This window comes from Peromyscus leucopus, chromosome 5 (assembly GCF_004664715.2).
Source record: "Peromyscus leucopus breed LL Stock chromosome 5, UCI_PerLeu_2.1, whole genome shotgun sequence".
NCBI classification, from domain to species: domain Eukaryota; kingdom Metazoa; phylum Chordata; class Mammalia; order Rodentia; family Cricetidae; genus Peromyscus; species Peromyscus leucopus.
Genome location: NC_051067.1, coordinates 58,332,973 through 58,352,310, shown reverse-complemented (window position 1 = coordinate 58,352,310; position 19,338 = coordinate 58,332,973). Strand labels below are relative to the sequence as shown.

Sequence of the window (19,338 nt, the reverse complement as noted above, 5' to 3'; positions counted from 1 at the left end):
CTAATAGGGCAGCCTCCCCCAGTCTTGTTCCTTTTCAGCCCATACTGCCCAGAGCGCTACCCAGGGAACTTAAAAGGGCCTCTTGGCTTGTTGGCAGCGAGTTAATGAAGCAGGAGGAAGGAAAGAAGAGAAATCAATGTTTATGCATAGAAATTGGACACTAGGTGTGCTTTGTTTATTTGTTTTGAGTGCGTATGCTTGTGCGCATCGACATGAGTGCATACACATATGTATTTAATTGTGCTTGCCTGTGCATCCAGTTTAAAGGCTGGAGGATGCACTGAATGTTTGCCTTTCTCGCTGTTATCTTTTGCAAGAGGGCCACTCACTGAGCCTAGAACTCACTTTCCAGGGAGCCCTTGGGAGCCACCTGTCACAGACCTTCTAGCAGTGGGGTTACAGAGATGTGCTGCTGTGCCTGGATTGTTTGTTACGGGGGTGTTAACAAATTCGAACTCAGGTCCTCATGATTGTACTGGAAGCCTTTCATGAGCCATTGCCTCATCCCCTGAGTTTCCCCTTCTGGCGCTGTAAGAAAGGGAAGATATCTTGCTACTTGCCCATAGTTCTGTGTTGCTAGGTGTTAATCGGTGGAAGATATTCCTAATGCCTGTGGCTTTATGTATTTTTTTTTTTTATCAAATAATGTAGTATCAGTTTTGCACTTAACCATGAAATAGCCCTGACATAATCACCTTTTATGAGTTGTGTGGTCCAGGTTGGTGTACGTAATACTTCATTTCTTCTTACTATTTTTTAACTTGATTGAATGCACCACTCGGAGATAAAAATTGCTTTTTACAGCTGTGAGCATCAAATGGAAAAGCTTATCGCTGTTAAGTGTATAGATTTTTTCATTACATTTTTGTTATAAATATTTCACTGGCTAAATTCAAATCAGTATGATGGAGTTGAAACATAATAATATTATTGATTTAATAAATGCTGGCATTCCAATGTCATTTCTTGATAAAATTAATATTATGTGAGTCGTTTTCTAACGAGTACATGAGCAATAAGCCATTCTTCAAACAAAAAAAAGGAATACTATGAAACAAATGGCTTTTTTAAAAAAGTGTGGCATATGCTGATGTGAATAAAGTTACCAGAGTTCATTATATAGCAATCTGAATGTAGTGCTAATTAAAACCTTCCTTTAATTTTACTGAAGCCTATTCTTAGATATTAGGCAAGTTATTAAGGACTTGAAGAAAAACCTATGTGATGTTTAATTTCCCAATAGACCAAAAACTGGCATGTTGGAACTAAAAAGATTAATATTGTGCAGTATTTATTTATTCATTACTTTTGTGTGTCTGTGTGAGTGTGTGTGCACTGTGTGTGTGTGTCTTTCTCTGCACTCATTCTGTTCTTCAGAGGCAGGGTCTCTCTCCTTTTGAACCTGGGTTTTGCATTTTGTAGGCAAAGCTGGAAGTCAGCAAGCCCCGGGACTCCTCTTGTCTCTGCCTCACCTTTCCACCTTGGAGCTTGCGATCACAGGAGTCTGTCTGTGAGATGTCTGGTTTATTATGCAGATGCTGAGATTTCACTCTAGCCCTCAGCACTGGGCACCAAGTGCTCATAGCCCCAAGCCATCTCTCCAGCCACACTCTGCTGTACTTTTGTGTAAGCACAATAGACTAAATGATTTAAGGACTTTAAAGAAGTCAGGGGTGTATAAATTACATACGTATTTTTTTGTTTAATTTCATATCAACATAATAGCAAGAAAATTTCTTATAGCCTTCAGTTCTGGAAGTTAGGCTCAGAATTTGGTTTTGTATGGGGATAATTGTCTTGCCTTTTTGCATTAAAATCCTCATCAAGTACATTGAAATTGTGTTGTGGTAATAGTTTGAACTCAATTTCCTCTGCCACATTCTGCATATGTTTGCATCATGTGGGATGTATTGATCTAGTGAAGTGGAGATGGAGAATCTGAATTAGCCACATGCTCCATTCTAAGAGTATGACTTGACGTTTCCCCAAATCTCTATAGTAAATGTGTGTGCAATGAATGAATGTTCAAGGTCAAGTAGACACCTGGGGCATGCCCGCTCTTTCTTGTTTTCCGTTTTCTTTCTCTCCCTATCACCTTCCATAGATTACTAATCATAGTAATTTGTATGTTTATGAAGGCCTTCATTATTCAACCCAAAGCTTGATCAACCCTGCCAAGAGAGTTTGGCTCTCAGACTTCCCAGATGACTCTGTCAGAAGCTATTTTTGATTCCTGAAGAGTTAACTATTACCCTTTTCTGGGAGCGGCAGTCACCTTCAAAGGGAAGATGTTACCATATGCTGATGTTTATAGCAATGGGGTGACCACTGTCTTAGCTGGTACACCACAATTGATAGTGATGGATCCCCAGCCTCTGCTTCTGAGAGGACAAAGGAGCTCTTGTCAGAACTGTAAAGCTGAAATACCAAATGCATGGAGGTGTGTTCAGACCTATTCCTCCAGAGTATCACTTCATGTTTCTCATGGCTTGGATGTTTATATTCAGTTTATACTGCATCTCGAGCCTGTCAATGTCAGAACCACATCATCCGCCCTGCTTGCCCTTCATTGTAGCTTAGTGCTTAACATACAGTGTTTAAAACACCACTGACAGATAGAGACTGATGTGCAGTCACTGATGAGATTAGCCTGTCGTGGTTCACACTGATAATGGTAGCAGGAAATAGGTATCGATGAGGGATGACTGATGAAGCACCAAAGGCATTTTGCTGCACACATTCCTTCCTTCATCCTTACTCAATGAACCAGCGCACAAAAGTAGAAAGGATATTTATCCATTATTGATGAGGGCCTGGGGCTGTAGCTCAGATTGGAAAGTGCTTGCCTTGCATGCACGAAGCCCTGGGTTCGATCCCCAACACAAACCAGGTGGAGTGGCACACACTTGTCACCCCGCACTGGAGAGGTGGAGGCAGGTGGACCAGAAGTTCGGGGTCATGCATCACTATGTAGGGCGTTGGACTCCAGCCCGGGCTGCATGCAATCTTGCCCTGAAAAACAATTGGCGAAGACTATGGCAGGATGGATATTAACATTTTGTGAGGCCATTCTAATATCAGAATTCTCTCTGTTATACATTTTCCCCTAAGCCATTGGAGGTTGTGCATAAACAGTCAAAATGAGAGGTTTTTAAGTAAATTATTATTAATAGCTGTCACTTTTCAACTAGGTATAAATAGCTTTTAAAATTTTAGGGAGCCTACAGTTTACAGGATTTTCTTTTCTTACAAGTTGTTGATTTTAAAATTACATTTAATTAATTAATTAATGTGTGTGTATACACATACCTGTGCTCCAATGCACATGTGGAAGCCAGAAGACAACTTGTGAAAGTCTGATTCTGTCCTTCACCACGTGAGTCTCCAGCCACCACGCTTAGCAGCAGACCCCTTCACCTGGCAAACCCTCTCACAAGTCCAAACTTTCAATGTATTGCTTTAAAACACTGGCCTTGCAGTCACGCTGTTTGTGTTTGAATTTGGGCCCTGAGTGCCTGCGTTGGTCACTAAACCTCTCTGTGCCTTAGCCTCCTCTCTGTAGGATAGGTACCACTCTACTGACCCTGTGAGGGTGGACCACCGCACAGAAGTGCTTACAAGTATTCCTAACCTCTTAGGGATGATTGCTTCCACCTACCAGATCTTAGCTACATAACCAAGTCAGACTTAGTACAGGTCAATGGGTGCACATGGTGAGACCTGCTTGGGTCTTGGAGGAAGCTGACTTGGTGAGTCCTGAGCAGATAAAAGGCCAGGTATTACAGATTCCTCTTCACTATGGCATGCCACTGAAGCTTGTCCCCAAGAAGAGGTGGTCATGGTGGCCTGCTAAGACAGTCCTCCCATAAAAAAGAATATTGTTTAGTTTCGATCAATAAAAAACTACTTTAGAGTAAAATGAAAATGGGGGGCTTGGACTCTAGCTACGAATGACATCCCAGGTATTTGTTACAGGAGAGTAGTTCTTCAGTAAGCCATTTAAGTGGACTCCAGTCCATGTAAGTAAGCAGGGTTTCTTGATGTGACAGGCATATTTGCAAGTGTCCTAAGGACTTAGTGCTCTGTGCTGGTATCTGTGGTACCGCCATCTTTGATTCAGGAGTTGTAGGTAACTTTCTAGAGCTTTGTCAACAGTGCAGTCTCTCTCTTAAGCCACATGAGTTTTCCACTATCTCTCAGTGGAAACTGAGTTTGCATATTCTCTCCAGGAACCCAGAGCTCTCTTGTAGCATTGGGGAGAGGTAGCCAGCCGTTTGAAGAGGAATGCGTGGATTCTGACTGCCTTACCAGCCCCACTGTGATTGAATTTTAATGACAGTGTCTTCTTCCTGCTTTCTCATAAGTGATTATGGATGTCCTGACACATACATAGAGCTCTGCTGACTTCCGTGGTCACTAGATAGTGTCAAATTCCTCAATTATCCTTGGTATTTTTTTGGGAGTGCTAAGTGACTTCTTTTTACTCCATACACTATTTTCACCTCTCTCCAGCCTGTAAATATAAGTTGCATCACTCCAGCTGACTCCCAGAGTCTACTGTTTCTCTGTCTCTGTCTCTGTCTCTGTGTCTCTGTGTCTGTCTGTCTGTCTGTCTGTCTGTCTCTCTCTCTCTCTCTCTCTCTCTCTGTGTGTGTGTGTGTGTGTGTGTGTGTGTGTGTGCTCATGCATATGGAGGCCAGAAGTAGAATTCTAGTGTCTCCTCTATTATTCTTCACCTTATTTTTTGAGACAGAATCTCCCATTGAACACAGTGCTCACTAATCGGCTAGACTGACTGACCAGTGAGCTCTGGGGGATCCACATGTCTCCACCCAATCAGCTCTAGAGTTACATATGACACTATATGATTTCGTGTGGGTTCTCAGATCCAAACTCTGGTCCTCATGATGACACAATAGGCACTTTGCCCTCTGAGCCATGTCCCCAACCTTTTGTACTCACCTTTACAGATATTTGAGTGTCTTGATCATTAGATATTTAGAATTGTAAGTTACAAGCAGAAGAATATGACTGGGACCTCTTCTAAGCCTTTGTCTTTGTGGGTTGGGCTTTTTCTGTTGTGTTTCCCTTTTCCTTTGCTATGTGATATTTGCATGCCTCTCTTGATGCACATGTATATGTTCTACGTGACATCCAGTGGTCTTCTCTGTCTTCCTCTAATGAATGAATGGTAGAGCATAAAACTGGATAGATGTTGGGAAATCATCTGGCTTTTTTGTTCTGTATTTAGTTTGATAGTTATTCACTGAGGTCTTTCTGGGATGAACCACATGCATAAACAAGAGAGTCTGGAATTCACCAGATAGTACTGTGTATATAATATGACCTCTTTCATTGTTTTTAATTTTTTCTAATGGCTAGAATTTTTCAGTGCAAACTCCTTAAGAACATATGCCGTTTTTAAAATAAAGTTTCTGGTATTGGAATTGGCCAATAATAGAGATGGTAGATTTGTTCGAACTCTTATTCTTGGGTGCATTTTGTCTTGAGTCTTAAATTACCATTATGCTGGCCTAACTATTTTAAATGGGTAGGATTTCTGCATGGTTATAGAAGGAGAGTTTTGTTAGTTTGTTGGTTTGCTTTAGAGCCTGGTTAAAAAGTGGTCTTAGGGCTGGAGAAATGGTCATTCTGTCAAGTGCTTGCCATGCACACATGAGGACTGAGATCCCTCAGCACCTATGTAAAGAACTTGGTGTGGCAGAGTATGCCTCTAACTCCAGTGCTGGGGGTAGGGTCGGGGTAAATGTGGGGACCCAAGACAGATGGATCCCCGAAGCTCATTGACTAGTCAGCTGTTTGATTGACTAGCTTCAGCCTCTCTCAGAAAATAATGTTGGAGAGTAGTGGAGAAAAGACAGCCAATGTTGCGTGCGCGCGCGTGCGCGCGCACACACACACACACACACACACACACACACACACACACACACTGACAAAGTACAGACAGAACACATGCCCCCTCCAAACCACACACACAAATGATCTTGAGAAAGTGGACTTGAGGATGCAAGGACAAGTTCAGATCCCTTCAGAAAAAGAACCTCTCTGCATGTTTTATTTCTAAGGACAGACCGCCATTGATTGGTTCTCACCAGACAACTGTACATGATACAGAATCAGATAAGCAACTCATCTACAATGCAGAGTCCCCTGAGCCACAGAGCTTTTTATGTAGTACCAGGAACATTGGGTGTAGCAGGATGGATGTGGACTTAGCTAAAGGCATCTTCTAGTCAGTGATCAGCATCAAATTAAGATTCTGGGACAGAAAGGCTTTAGAGTTGTGGATCAGCTCTGCTTGGAAAACTGGCTCAACTGCCACAGCAGAGATTGGTGTGAAAGTTGACAAAGCAGAGCTGGTACAGATGCTGGAGCTGAGGGCTTTAGCCTGGGTAGACCAGAAGTCTAGATTGCTGATGGGCCTCTTCTACAAAGAAATTGAGATGGAAAATTCCACAGAGAGCTCTGAAGATTAGAGGCGGCTAAGAAGTTACCATTTGCTATGATTAGTGAGCAAGATCACACGCAGGTTTAGCCGAGCAGCTTTGCACAGTGAGCAGAAGGCCATATCGCAGCAGAGAAGCTAGCAGCAGAATCCTGAGACATCAGTGCCTTCTCCCAGGCCAGTCGTAGTTACCTGGGACATGTCTGTATTGTCAACGCAGCCCAATAATAACTGCTTTAACTTGTTGAGGACATACATGCCAGGAAGTCTAACTTCAGAATAGAAGGATAAAGAGTTTTGTTTAAAAGAGGAAAACACTTACCTGCAAAATCCACTAGTGTGACTCAGATCTCATCCATAAGTACTGAGGGTGTCAGTGCAGGAGAGCATTGATTTTAATCTTTTAACTCAGGTGTCAATTAGTAACTCCTGTGTTTAGTAACCTGCAGTTTGCAGCCCTGCTTTGTTTCGTCTGTGTTAATTCACATTAAATCCATGGACTGTGGCTTTGAATTCCTTTTCTTTTTCTAAAGTGCCTTTGAAAGGAGGTGCTTTGTTCGCCACACCACCTGTATCAAAGACTTTCTCCTCGCTCTTTTCCTCAGGCTTCTAATTTTGTAAAGTGTTGATTGTTCGTTCTTAAGGAATTTATAAAGTTTGTCATGTAAACAACAAAGTCACCATCTGCTTTTGAGAGCGTTTCCTTATGCATGCAATTTTTATAAAGTGTTGATTGTTTATTCTGAAGGAATTTATATAGGTTTTGAATGAGTGAGGTCCTTTGAATGTCCCCTGACATGTGACTGCATCTCTTCTGTTCACCACTCCCCCCCCCCGCCACACACACACACACACACACACACACACACACACAGCACCAATCCCGTCACCCAGCCCCTGAATGTGTTGTCTTTGGATGCAGAGAACTTCATAGATCACTGTGAAGATATGGAAGTGAAAGGATCTGGGGCTGGAGAGAAGGCTCAGCTGTTAAGAGTGCTTGCTGTTCTTGCAAAGGACCAGAGTTCGGTTCCCAGAACCCATGTCAAACAGCTCGCTACCATCTGTATAACTTGAGCTCCAGAGCTTCTGATGTTCCTTCTGTCCTCCAAAAGACATTTGCACAAATATGTGTATGAGCCTGTGTATACATACACAGGTGTACACACAGGTGTGTACACATGCTCATACACACACAGGTGTATATACATGCTCTTACACACACAAGTGTATACAGTTGCTCATACACATAGGTGTATACACATGCTCATACACACACAGGTATGTACACATGCTCATACACACACAGGTGTGTACACATGCTTATACACACACAGGTGTGTACACATGCTTATACACACACAGGTGTGTACACATGCTCATACACACAGGTGTATATACAGGTGTATATACATGCTCATACACACATAGGTGTATACATATGCTCATACACACACAGGTGTGTACACATGCTCCTACACACACAGGTGTATACACATGCTCATACACACAGGTGTATATACAGGTGTATACACATTCTCCTATACACACAGGTGTATACACATGCTCACACACACAGGTGTATACATATGCTTACATACACACAGGTGACACACACACTAAAGAGAAGTGTAAGTGTTGGATGCTTATATTCTATCCTCTTGACAAACTGGAGAAGTATTAGAGAGTTTTGTTTATTTACTTTTACGAATTTTCCTTGTTTTCAGGAGATAGGGTCTCACTCTGTAGCACAGGCTGGGGCTAGAACTCAATATGTAGTTCAGACTTGCCTTAAATGTAGTCTTCCTGCCTCAGGCTCCTAAGTGATGATATTATAGACATAAGCCACCACCTCTCAGGGGTGGGACATGCTGGAGGAGGCACTCACCCCTGCTTGCACACGGGGAGGATAGAGTTCTATACTGGATATCTTCCTTTGTAACATTCTACCTTATTTTTCAGACAGGGTCTGCCTATCACTGGACCTGGAGGTAGCCATTTCAGCTAAACTTGCTGGCCAGCTAGCTCCTGGATCCATCTGTGTCCACTCACTCATCTCTAGGGTTAGAGACATTTGTAGTGCAGCTGGCTTTTACATGGGTGTTGGAGATCTGAACTCGAGACCTCACGCCTTGAATAAAACAGTTTATCAGCTGGGTCATCTCCCCAGGCCCTCCAATGGAGAATGTTATAAGGAGCTCCTCCTTACTGATCTCCTGTTGGACAGAGAGAATTGGTTAACTTTGGGGGAAAAGCTGGAACACAGACACACCCATCATGACTCTCTCTAATTCTTAGAGTTGGCTAGAGAATGGCATCATGAAATTCATTCACAATTCACTTGAGATTTCCAGCTCCAAGAAAGCAGTAGATTCTAATTTATGTATTTGGAAATAGCAAGTTTTTTTTTTTAATGTGTTAGTACCTCAGGGACAGACTGCAAATTTGTTAATTTATCCATAACTACATATACTGTGTGTGAGGTATGAGGTGACCTCCAGTTCAGCAAGATAAATTCTGATATCCTGAATCCAGTCAACCTCGTCTTTAACTGTGTGGCTGAAGAAGATATTACAGTTTGTTTTCTCAAAGAGGCAAGGAAGCCCCAGGGCTCACACAGCAGGTTTCAGGGAGAGGTCAGAACTGGCAGACACTATTAAAAAAGGAAGTGCAATGCTTATCATTATTGAGTAGGAGTCAGGGTCAGACTGTCCCTAGGACAGCTGCAGGGTCACAAGCACTAGGATCATGGACTCAACTAGTGACCAACCCAGCCACCAGCCTGTTTGGAAGGAGAATAGGAGAGTTTCACTGGTGGATGTCCTGACTTGTAATTTGGTGGCAAAAGGTCATGCCTTTTTTCTGAAGATAATCCCACTGGGTTTCAGATGACTGGCAGCCACCGCTATTGTGTGGGGCGTCAGCAGAGAGCACCTGGCAAGATCAGAGCAATGTAGTGGCACGTGAGTTATTTTGCTTCATGTAAATTTAAGCATGGCTGTGAAGGCATGCTGCCTCTCCCCTGGAAAAGCAATTTAGCCTGCAGAAAATAATTAAATCCAGTGTCTTGCAATAATTAGAAATTTGAAATGGGGAGGATTAATTATTTCCATCAGATTTCAGTCACTCAAGAAAATGCTCAAGAACGAAGGCCAGACAGTTGCCAAGTTAATTCACATTGCTGTGTCCTTTAACGTGCTTACCTTTGTCCCTACAGGACCATGCAGACCTTCGAAGCCATTTCTTCACAGTTGGGATGAAGCTGGAGACAGTGAATATGAGTGAGCCCTTTCATATCTGTCCTGCATCAGTGACCAAGGTGTGTTTTCTGCTTTGCTCCTTGCAACCCCCCCCCCCCCCCAATCACATACGTCTTCACAGGTGCGCAGAGGCAGGATGCAGGATGCTCCTGCCAGGAGCACGCCTGGCAACACCCAATCAATAAACCAAAGGGAGATGAACCTCCTTCCCAGTTCTTTCTGTGAACGGGGGCAGAGGAGTCTAACCACATACCTCCTTCTTGCACGTACAGAGTGACTGTTCTCTTAATAGTTGTCCACTGTTGCATTTTACAAGCACTGTAAGGTTAAATTACTGGGCTCAGTGGATAAGAGCTATTTCAGTGCAAGCGCGAGAAACTGAGTTCAAACCCCCCAGATTCTATGTTAAAAGTTGCATATTGCATGCCTGCAATCCAAGCACCTACAGGACAGGAAACAGGAGGATTCCTGGGGCTTGCTAGTCATCCAGCCTAGCCAAATCCAACTAGCCACCACCACCACCAACAACAACAACAAAGGCCCCAACACAGGTCCAGAGTCAGTGAGAAACCTTGTTTCCAGGGGAAAAGGTGGAGCATGATAGATCAGGACACCTGCCATCCTCCTCTGGCCTCTGCACATGTGCATGGAATGCACACACCCACACACAAGTGCACATATAGGCCTGTGCCACACACAAGTGAAAGACTAACTTGCTCCGCCTTCATGACTGCCTATTTGTATTTAGAAAATACCTGGAAGTAGTGAAAGCAGGTTCTTATTTCCTCCTAAACTAGCATTTCTGCTCTTTTTATTATCACCTGTTTTCATTGGCTAAAGGAAAGCACGTGCTTCCGAGACTGGCAGTCAAAATGAAATTCCTTTGCTGTGTAAAGTTGTTTTTATGCTGATCTGGTAGTCTCTTAAGATTATATGATTATTAAGATTATCTCTTCTTCATAAGAGAAATCCCAGTGGTTCTAACAATGGTCAAATTCAAATGGTGTGCTTCCCACCTTAAATATTAGCTTTTGCTAAGTGGCAGGAGACGCTGACAAGCTTAGCATTTTTAGCCAAATGTATCTTTCAGATAATGACCTTTTATATTCAGAGGAAGAATTTGATTAAAGATTCAAGGTCGGTTGAATTTTAATTTCTATTTCCAAAGGAAAGAGGATCTGAGTTACTACTATTCATGTAGTAACTCAGACATTATTATATTTGAGCCCTTCCTTCCTTCCTTCCTTCCTTCCTTCCTTCCTTCCTTCCTTCCTTCCTTCCTTCCTTCCTTCCTTCCTTCTTTCTTTCCTCCCTTCCTCCTTCCCTCCCTCCCTCCATCCCTCTCTTCCCATCTTTTTCATGATTTGGTAGAATATCAGAAAATTAATGGTGACATTGCATTAAACATGATTGTAATCATGACATACAGCTTTTTTTCTTTTCCTAAATGTTTCTTATTTATTGAGCACATTAGTTTTGTAAATTAAAGATGTATTAAGGGGAAAAGTTGATGTGCTAGATAACATTGGGCTTGAAACTCAGGCGCTCCCTCTGTTCTACTACCTATTACAAACCTTTGATTGGAAACAGTGTTTGCTGTCTTGACTGTGTTTCTGGTAGCTGTCACCAATTTCCCCTAGACTGGAGAGTTGTCCCTCTGTCTTAAAACCTGTCCAGAATTCCCTTGGTGCCAGAGTGGGGTGGTGTAGCAATGGCAGCCACCCACTTTTCTGGGTATATGGACTTGTTTAAAACACTGCCGTACCAGCTTCCCATGCTCTCTAGAAAATAAGCCAGCCGAGCTGGTGTGCTCAGCCCACAGTGGTCTCACTTCTCATATTTCTATACCTTTAAATGACAGCTATATTCAGTGCTAGACAGTGACACATTTCTTACAGGTAGCCTCAAATATCGTCAGTTTGGATCGACTTTCAGCAACAGAGGTTGCGATTTCACAATTAATTCCCCTTAAATCACCTCACTGGGAGGAGGAAGTATTTGCGGTTATTTTGAAACTACACGTTCACATTACTTTTCTTAGCGTTTATGTCAGAGAGGAAATGCTTATATCATTCTTCTCATACATATCCCATTCTTCTCTTATCGCCCATCTGTTATTTTAATGTGTGAGCTGGAATGTGTGGTTTTGTCTACCAGAACCCCTGGAGATAAGTAGGTTCAAGTATGCCTTATCAGAATATTTTTCATTTTAACAGTATTTATAATTATATATATTTTCACTGGTGGGGATTCCAGGAGTTGATATGATCATATTTCATGGTAGGCATGTCTGAAATTCTCAAAAAATACATCGAATGTATTTCTCTAAACACTGAAAAATGTCTTAGAATATTTTGCTTGAGAATATAGCACACTGTTGTCATTACTTTTTACAGTGGACGTTTCACACACATGCATCCCTTTGAGGTGTTTCCTCTTGGCAGCCCTATTGAAGATAGAATAACTGATATTAACGCAGAGAAAATGCAGAGTGTCAAGTGACCAGGCGTTAACAGTGTAGCAGGACTGGTTCTAGTATTTCAAACACTGGAAGATGAGGTGTTAACTCTGGCGTATGAGAAATGTGTTGATTAGAGGACAGGACACACAGGGAATTCAAAGTCAGGGCCTCTGGTCCCATCACTTCCTCTCCTGTCTCTTCTATTTCTGTTCCTGCCCTTCTGAGCTGTGCAGTCTTGGGCGCTCCACTTCCCAGACGTGTGAGCTCTCTACCAGAGGGAGCACAAAGCAACGATTTTCATCCCTGGGAACACAAGTCCTGATAGATGTGTCGGGAGCCACTGAACTTTTCTCTGAAATGTTCTCACATCAATGTGCAGTTTGATAGGTTCTGAAACTCTTTAGACAGGGTCTGGCGGTGCTTAGATACCCTGCCGCTGCAATATCCTAATGTGTGTGAGGACTTGTGTGTATGTGTGGTATGCCTGACCACAGTAATCTTGCAGATAGTTACTGAGGGGTCAAAGGCATTGCTCTGGACAGTGAGGCATAGACCGAGCCCCTGTTGTTATAAGGTATACATTATACTGGAGGGAATCAGACAACAAAGAAAATTAATGAGTAAATAAATACAGTATAATGTATGCTAAATACTAAGGAGACAAATCTCAAGATGGGGTTAATGAAACCTGGGGCTGATGGGGAAATGGGATTTTATTTTTCTAATTTTTGTTTTATGTGTATGGATGTTTTGCCTGCATGCATATCTGTGTACCGTGTGCATGGCTGGTGCTTGCAAAAGCCAGAAGAGGGTATCAGATCCCTTTGAAATGGAGTTACAGGGAATTGAACTCGGGTCCTCTGCAAGAACAACCACTGCTCTTAACCACTGAGCAAATCATCTCTCAAGTCCAGAGAATGTGGTTTTAAATACAACCAGGGGTTAATATCCTGGACAAGCTGGCCATATTCATTCTTCTTTTAAAAATTATTATCTGTTTTAGAACAGGATCTCACACAACACAGTCTGTTCTTAAACTCCTGACCCTCATGCCTCTCTCCGTCTTCAGGGGTTGGGATTACAGGCTGGGCCACCATGCCCATCTTGAGTCTCTGCTTCTTAAAGTAGACTTTCGAAGGCAACCCTCAGTGAGAACAGTTAGAACTAGTTACTGGAATCAAAATGAAGAGGTGCAGATTGGAGTCGCTCCTCCTGCTTAATGTTCAAGTAGATTTGTCTAGAATATTCTTCGTAATGGAGGGAGCTCAGAAACACAGCTGGTAAAAATGGAAAGATACTGCATCTTTCTCTCTTTCTGTGTGTGCACCTGGAGTGTACATATGTGTGCCTGCATACATGTGCAAGCTTGTGGGGTGTGGGACATCCGATTTTGTTTCTGCTTGGAGCTTTGTTTCTTTTCCTTTTCCTTGTGGTATTGGAGATCCAATCTAGAACCTGACACATGCTAGGCAAGTGCTCTACCACTGAGCTGTGTCCTGAGTCCTTTGTAGATTTAATTTTTGCTCGAGGCAGTCTCACTAACTTGAGCAGGCTGGTCTTGAACTCACTCTGTAGCCCACACAGTTGGGAAATTTATGAACTTTCAAACCCCCTGACTTGGCCTCCTTAGGTAGGCTGATGGACTTACACCGCCAGACCTGGCTTGTTCATTTTTTATCATTGACATTTTTCTCATATTCATTGTATATTCATGCACAACACATTTTCTATGCCTTTGTGAATCATTTGATGAATAAAAGAGGTCACTGTCCTCAAAGAACATTTGATATTTTGGTGGTGATGGGTGGCAGGTGGTGATGGGAACATGGATTCAAGGCAGGTTTTACATACATGACTTCCTCTCTGGCTATAGTATGTTGTACTTTGAAGGCTGTAATTCATGAGTCTAGAAGTCTCCCAGCGCTGAACTCAGAGGTGATGAAGCAGCTGGTGTGAGGAGTTTGGTCTTTTGTTGAGGCTGGGGTGCCATTTCAGCCTTTTAATACCCAGTTTAATTTTCTATATGTCTGTCTGTCTGTTTGCTTTTCTTCCATGTGAGGCCCTTGTTTTATATTTCTGTCTTTAGTTTTCCTTTTCTCTCTCCTGTATATTTTAGTTATGTCTCTCTCCATGTATGTGATCACACGGCTAATTCTACCTTTGGCCACTAGATTAATTTAGTAATTTTTACAGAAATGTTGGTTTACATTACAATTCCATAGGACATGCTCAGTGTCTTTGAAACAGTGGCAGGATTTAGATGTGTAATACAGAAAAATTAACTTGGACTCCATTTTTTTTTCTTTCAGGTTTTTAACAATCATTTTTTCCAAGTGACTATTGATGACCTAAGACCCGAACCTAACAAACTCTCCATGCTGTGCCATGCAGATTCTTTGGGAATTTTGCCAGTACAGTGGTGCCTTAAAAATGGAGTCAACCTCACTCCTCCCAAAGGTTTGTATCCCATGAAATGTGTGGGGTTGGAATGATCTAGGCTGCTGATTTAGGAATGATCATGTCTCTGAAATGACATCATCACATTTACATGGAGAAGTTGCAGTGTGAATTGGACCATGATGGAAGCGAAGAGTTCTTCCTTAGCTTGATTGACACAGATGTCAGCAATAGCTCCACCCCCTGGGGGGTTGCTGGGTTGGGATTTTAGCCTCAATGGCAAGGCCCTTCCTCCACTAGTTACTGTATAGCTGCTTCTCTCTGATGCTATGTAGTGAGTGATCCAGGCAACAGTGGTACCCAGGGACTGAGTTAAAGACACGTAAGTGTCTGAGAAGTCCTTTTATATGTAAAACAAAATGCCAATGGTGTATTCCTTTAGACTTTAGTGTGCTTTCTCCATTGCTCAGATACTCTTAGGATCCAAAAATTTAACGTAATAACACATTATGGTAATTTACTTAATGCTATAATATGATCCCATAATTCACTTCATGTGCAGTTCATTACAACAATTCACACAAGGCCAGGTTGCATTAATATACTTTTACACTGAGATCTGAGAGCCACATCCTTAATAATGCCCTTGTTTGTAATGTGGGTTTTTTTATGGCTACCTGCCTAAAGTTTACTCAGGGGGGAAAACCATAAATGAGAAGTGAGGCCCTACATAGTGGTGTACTCAGACAGTAGAGGCAGGAAAGCCCGAAATCGAAGCTCATCCTTAGCTACATAGTGAGGTTAAGGCCAACCTGGGCTACAAGAAAACTTGACTAAGAAAATAAACTAAATACTAAGCAAAATGAAATATAAGACTGTGAGAGGGTATGCAAAGGGAAGAGCAGGAGAGAAAAATGACAAGAATAAACTTGATGGGGCAGATTTCAGCAGACTACCTTAAATAAAAAGAGGCTTTATGTTAACCTTTTCAGATCTGTAGGGATTATGGGATTACTTCTGATGTCATGTTTGCTAGCTGGCTCTCATGAACTATGCAGTCATTGGCTTGTGCCGTGCCTGGCTTATCTGTGGCATCCTTTCCTTGTTGGCCTCTGATCCTCTTTTTTCTCCCATACTCCTCTCTATGGAGGAAGTACTTTTGTGTATCTCCGTTTCAGCTCTTGACTCTTCAGATTACAGTTGCATAGTTCTGTGGGCTGTTGACACAGCAGTGAACTTTCTTGTCACTGTTTGAAATTTCTGCGTCACTGTGTCCTCAAAAATCCTGTTATGAGGACACTTCAATTGCTGACAGTACATATAATGTGCCATGCCCAGAGAAACAAGAATTTGAGTAACAGACGGCAGCAGTGGTCTCCACACCTGCCCCTGATGACGGTGGAAAAAGCTTCAGTCTGTGAGCGCTCTGGGCATTTCTGTGTGGGTTTGTTCTTGTTGTGACCTGAACCAGATGAAAAGCTCATGCTTCAAAACTGTCACAGGGACTTCATGGTAGTCTCTAAGTGGCACACGGAACCAAATTGTCCATCAAACTCTTACACATCTATATAGAAGCTTCTACTCTGGGTGGTTTATTGGGGATTATTATGATTTCTTTCTCACTCTAGAATTTCCGTGTCTGACTGGCCGCTTGCACAGTTTGAAAGCCCCCAGATTCCTCTTCATTTCTTTTTGACTTCTGAACATGTGGTGGAATGGACTCCATTCATCAGAAGAGAGCTTAGATAATGGAAATGCTACTTGGTTAGATTTCACAAATCTCTACTTAGTAATCACATCTATTTTAGAATTAATAAAGGACAAACACGTATATGCTGATTTTGACTATTTGATCAGTTCATTGTGACAGAGGCTTTTGTGGGCATCCATGTTAAAGAATTTTTGAATACATACCCTGTGAAATGTCTGAAAAGAGACTGTTGATGTCTATATACAAGCTTGAATATTTATTAGGAAAATACGTGTAGCTATTTGGCTACTCATATTTATGATACTAAGAAAATTATTTTTTCATTAATATAATTGAACTCTTAAATCTACAATGACTGATTACACACACACACACACACACACATATACAATGAAGTATTTTCTGTCTTAAGAATATTGGTGTGTGGGTGTGGATGTGTATGTATGTGTGTTCACCTGTGTGCAAGTACACCTGAGGCCAGAAGAGGGTATCAGATCATCTGGAGCTGGACTTACATGTGAATGCACACTGCCCAGTGTGGATCCTGGGGGCCAGACACTGGTCTTTGCAATGATGTCACCTCTTTTAACTGCTGAGCCCTACCTGTCCAGCTCCAAGGTCTTTATCCTTACTGACCGTCCACCATTACAGGTTTTTCTTTCTGTCACCCAAATGCTTCTGACTCTCGGGTGAAATTGTCTTGCACATCCTTCTTTACCAATCCTTACAAAGGTGAAACATGCCTTTCAGCAGAATTTGAAAAAGAAAAAAAATGTTTCCTCATGGATCTGATAATTTTTAATAGGATATTGACTTATGGTGATTAGTACTTGCTAAAAAGAAAACCCCAGTGGCAAGCCTTTCAAGCACCGAAGTGGCAAGCACCTTTAGTTAAAGAGCCAGTGGTGACCTGTAGCTGTCTGCGGGCCGTGTGGTGGCTTTACTGAAATAGAAATTTTACTTATCTAATGAGAAAAAAAGAAACTTATAGAAAAATGGACAAGGATTATGTGTGTCATCTAAGGAAAGTACAGTTTTTGTTTTTTGTTTTTTTTTTGTGTGTGTGTGCGCACGTGTTTGTGCATGCCAGTGTGCACGCACACAGGTACATCTGGAGGCCAGAAGCCACCCTTAGCTCTTGATCCTTGGGGCCTTTTTAAAATATATGTATTTTATTTATTTATGTCTTGACGTTTTTATAGAACATTTTTTCATGCAATATATTCTAATCGTACTTTTCTCCTCCCTGATGGTCCCCAGTTCCCGAAGCATCCAGCTTGATGCCTTTTCTTTCTGTCTTTAAACAACAAATAAGCAAGCAAGGAAACAAACAGAAACCCAAGAAATACACACACACACACACACACACACACACACACACACACACACACACAAACAACTCACAAAAACACAAAATCGAAAGCAAAGAGAAGAACAGCAGCACTTGGATTTGATGATTGTAGAGAAACAAAAACTCTTAGTCTTGGCTGTGGGATTATAGGTGAGTGCGGTGGTGTGGAATACAGACCAAATATTCCAAATATTTTGCAGATTATGAAGAGTACACAGGAGGATGTGTTAACCATTATATTTAAACCATAGATCATATTATATGAGGGATTTTAGCACTCAAGTGGAAGGTTTTCATATTTGAAATGGATCTTAAAAGTTATCTCATTTAAACCCCAGTCATTTTCCCCTCTGGGGAATCCAAGTTCTGTTATGTTAAAAGATTTCTGAAATCCGAAGAGGGTGCCTAAATCCCAGCCTTATAATCTCAAGTGAATGCTTTTCTGCGTAACTACAGCATGCTTTGCTGCTGTTCCATGCCTGGCATTCCCACACAATCCATCCTTCAGGTCAGTTTGGATGGCCCTGGGCAGGGCTGGCAGATTTAGTGGGCTGTCACTTTTGCATGGGTAATTGTTCTATGCTTCAGAGCAGGTGGTGAATTACAGTTTGAAGGTGTAATTTTCCAAATGTTGATGGTTATACCACAGTTGTGGCTTTGTTTATTGGGCTCCGGTTTCATCTCATGTGGGTAGATTATATTTATTTTGGTAATTGAAGTGAATGTGAATTTAGAGGCATTGGTACTGCTGGGGTTTGTCCTGTGGTTTAGGGGTTTCCTTCTGAGGTAGTTCAATCCATGTCTTATCTTACTCTGAGTGCTGGGAACCCTGCTGCAGGAGTTTTCAAACACCATCCCATATTTTACTAATATATGAAAGAAGAAGGATTTTTTTAAGTCTGTTTTAAGTTTGAGCATTGGGGTTTATAGTTAGAATGTGTAAGATATAATATGCATATCCCCAGGAGATTTCAAAGGTTTTCCCGTGTGCTTAGATTTTGTGGAAACTGAATACTTCTTGCAATTGGATGTTGCCTGTTCTCGGACAGATTTTAGGTAGAAAGGCACACAGGAGAGAGACTTGCCAAGAACACAGATCTCTTTTTATGTTGTTTTGACTCTGCTCTCTTTTAAAGAGAAAGGAAAATATATCTGCTCCAGACTCTGGAGACAAGACTTCTAAGCTAGGACAGCCAGGAACTTCTCAGTGGCGTCCACCTCGGTGCTTTGCTGTTATACAAAGGATAGAACCTTAAAGAGTTGATCCTGTTAGTTTAATCCAATAAAGGACTTACAGTATTGTAGGCCCTACCAAAAGTGATTAAACAGATACATAAACAAGTAAACTAGAATATAGGATTCATAGGGTATGAACCTTCTGGGCATATAATACTACAGATTAGTTGTAGAATTCAAAGAGGAAGAATTTCAAACTGAGTGGGGTCGGGGGCTGTGTTGGGTGGAAAACATTAAGCCTTTAGATTTGTGTTGTAAAATGTAGGAGCCAATACTGAAATAAACTGCTCATTTTAGCACTTTGCTAGTCTCTAAGTAGACCATTTAATAGACATATAAACTGTTTAATGTAATTTAGGAAGGAGAGGCATATTTAATTATTATCAGAGCACAAAAGAGTGACTTTCTAATTCCAATTCTCTTTTCCTAAAGAATATGAGCCACTGGCAGTTG

The 19,338-nt window shown here is 41.8% G+C and overlaps 1 protein-coding gene across 4 annotated transcripts in view; it reads left to right on the top strand.

Annotated features, from left to right (window-relative positions):
- The window catches only part of Sfmbt2 (Scm like with four mbt domains 2), a 186,559-nt gene that overhangs the window by 98,773 nt on the left and 68,448 nt on the right, over positions 1 to 19,338 (top strand). For all 4 annotated transcript variants that reach the window (XM_028891484.2, XM_028891440.2, XM_028891451.2 and 1 more), the window contains exons 8-9: positions 9,687 to 9,788; positions 14,500 to 14,647. In XM_028891484.2, the coding sequence (XP_028747317.1) occupies positions 9,687 to 9,788; positions 14,500 to 14,647 (250 nt within the window). The remainder of the gene's footprint in view (positions 1 to 9,686; positions 9,789 to 14,499; positions 14,648 to 19,338) is intronic.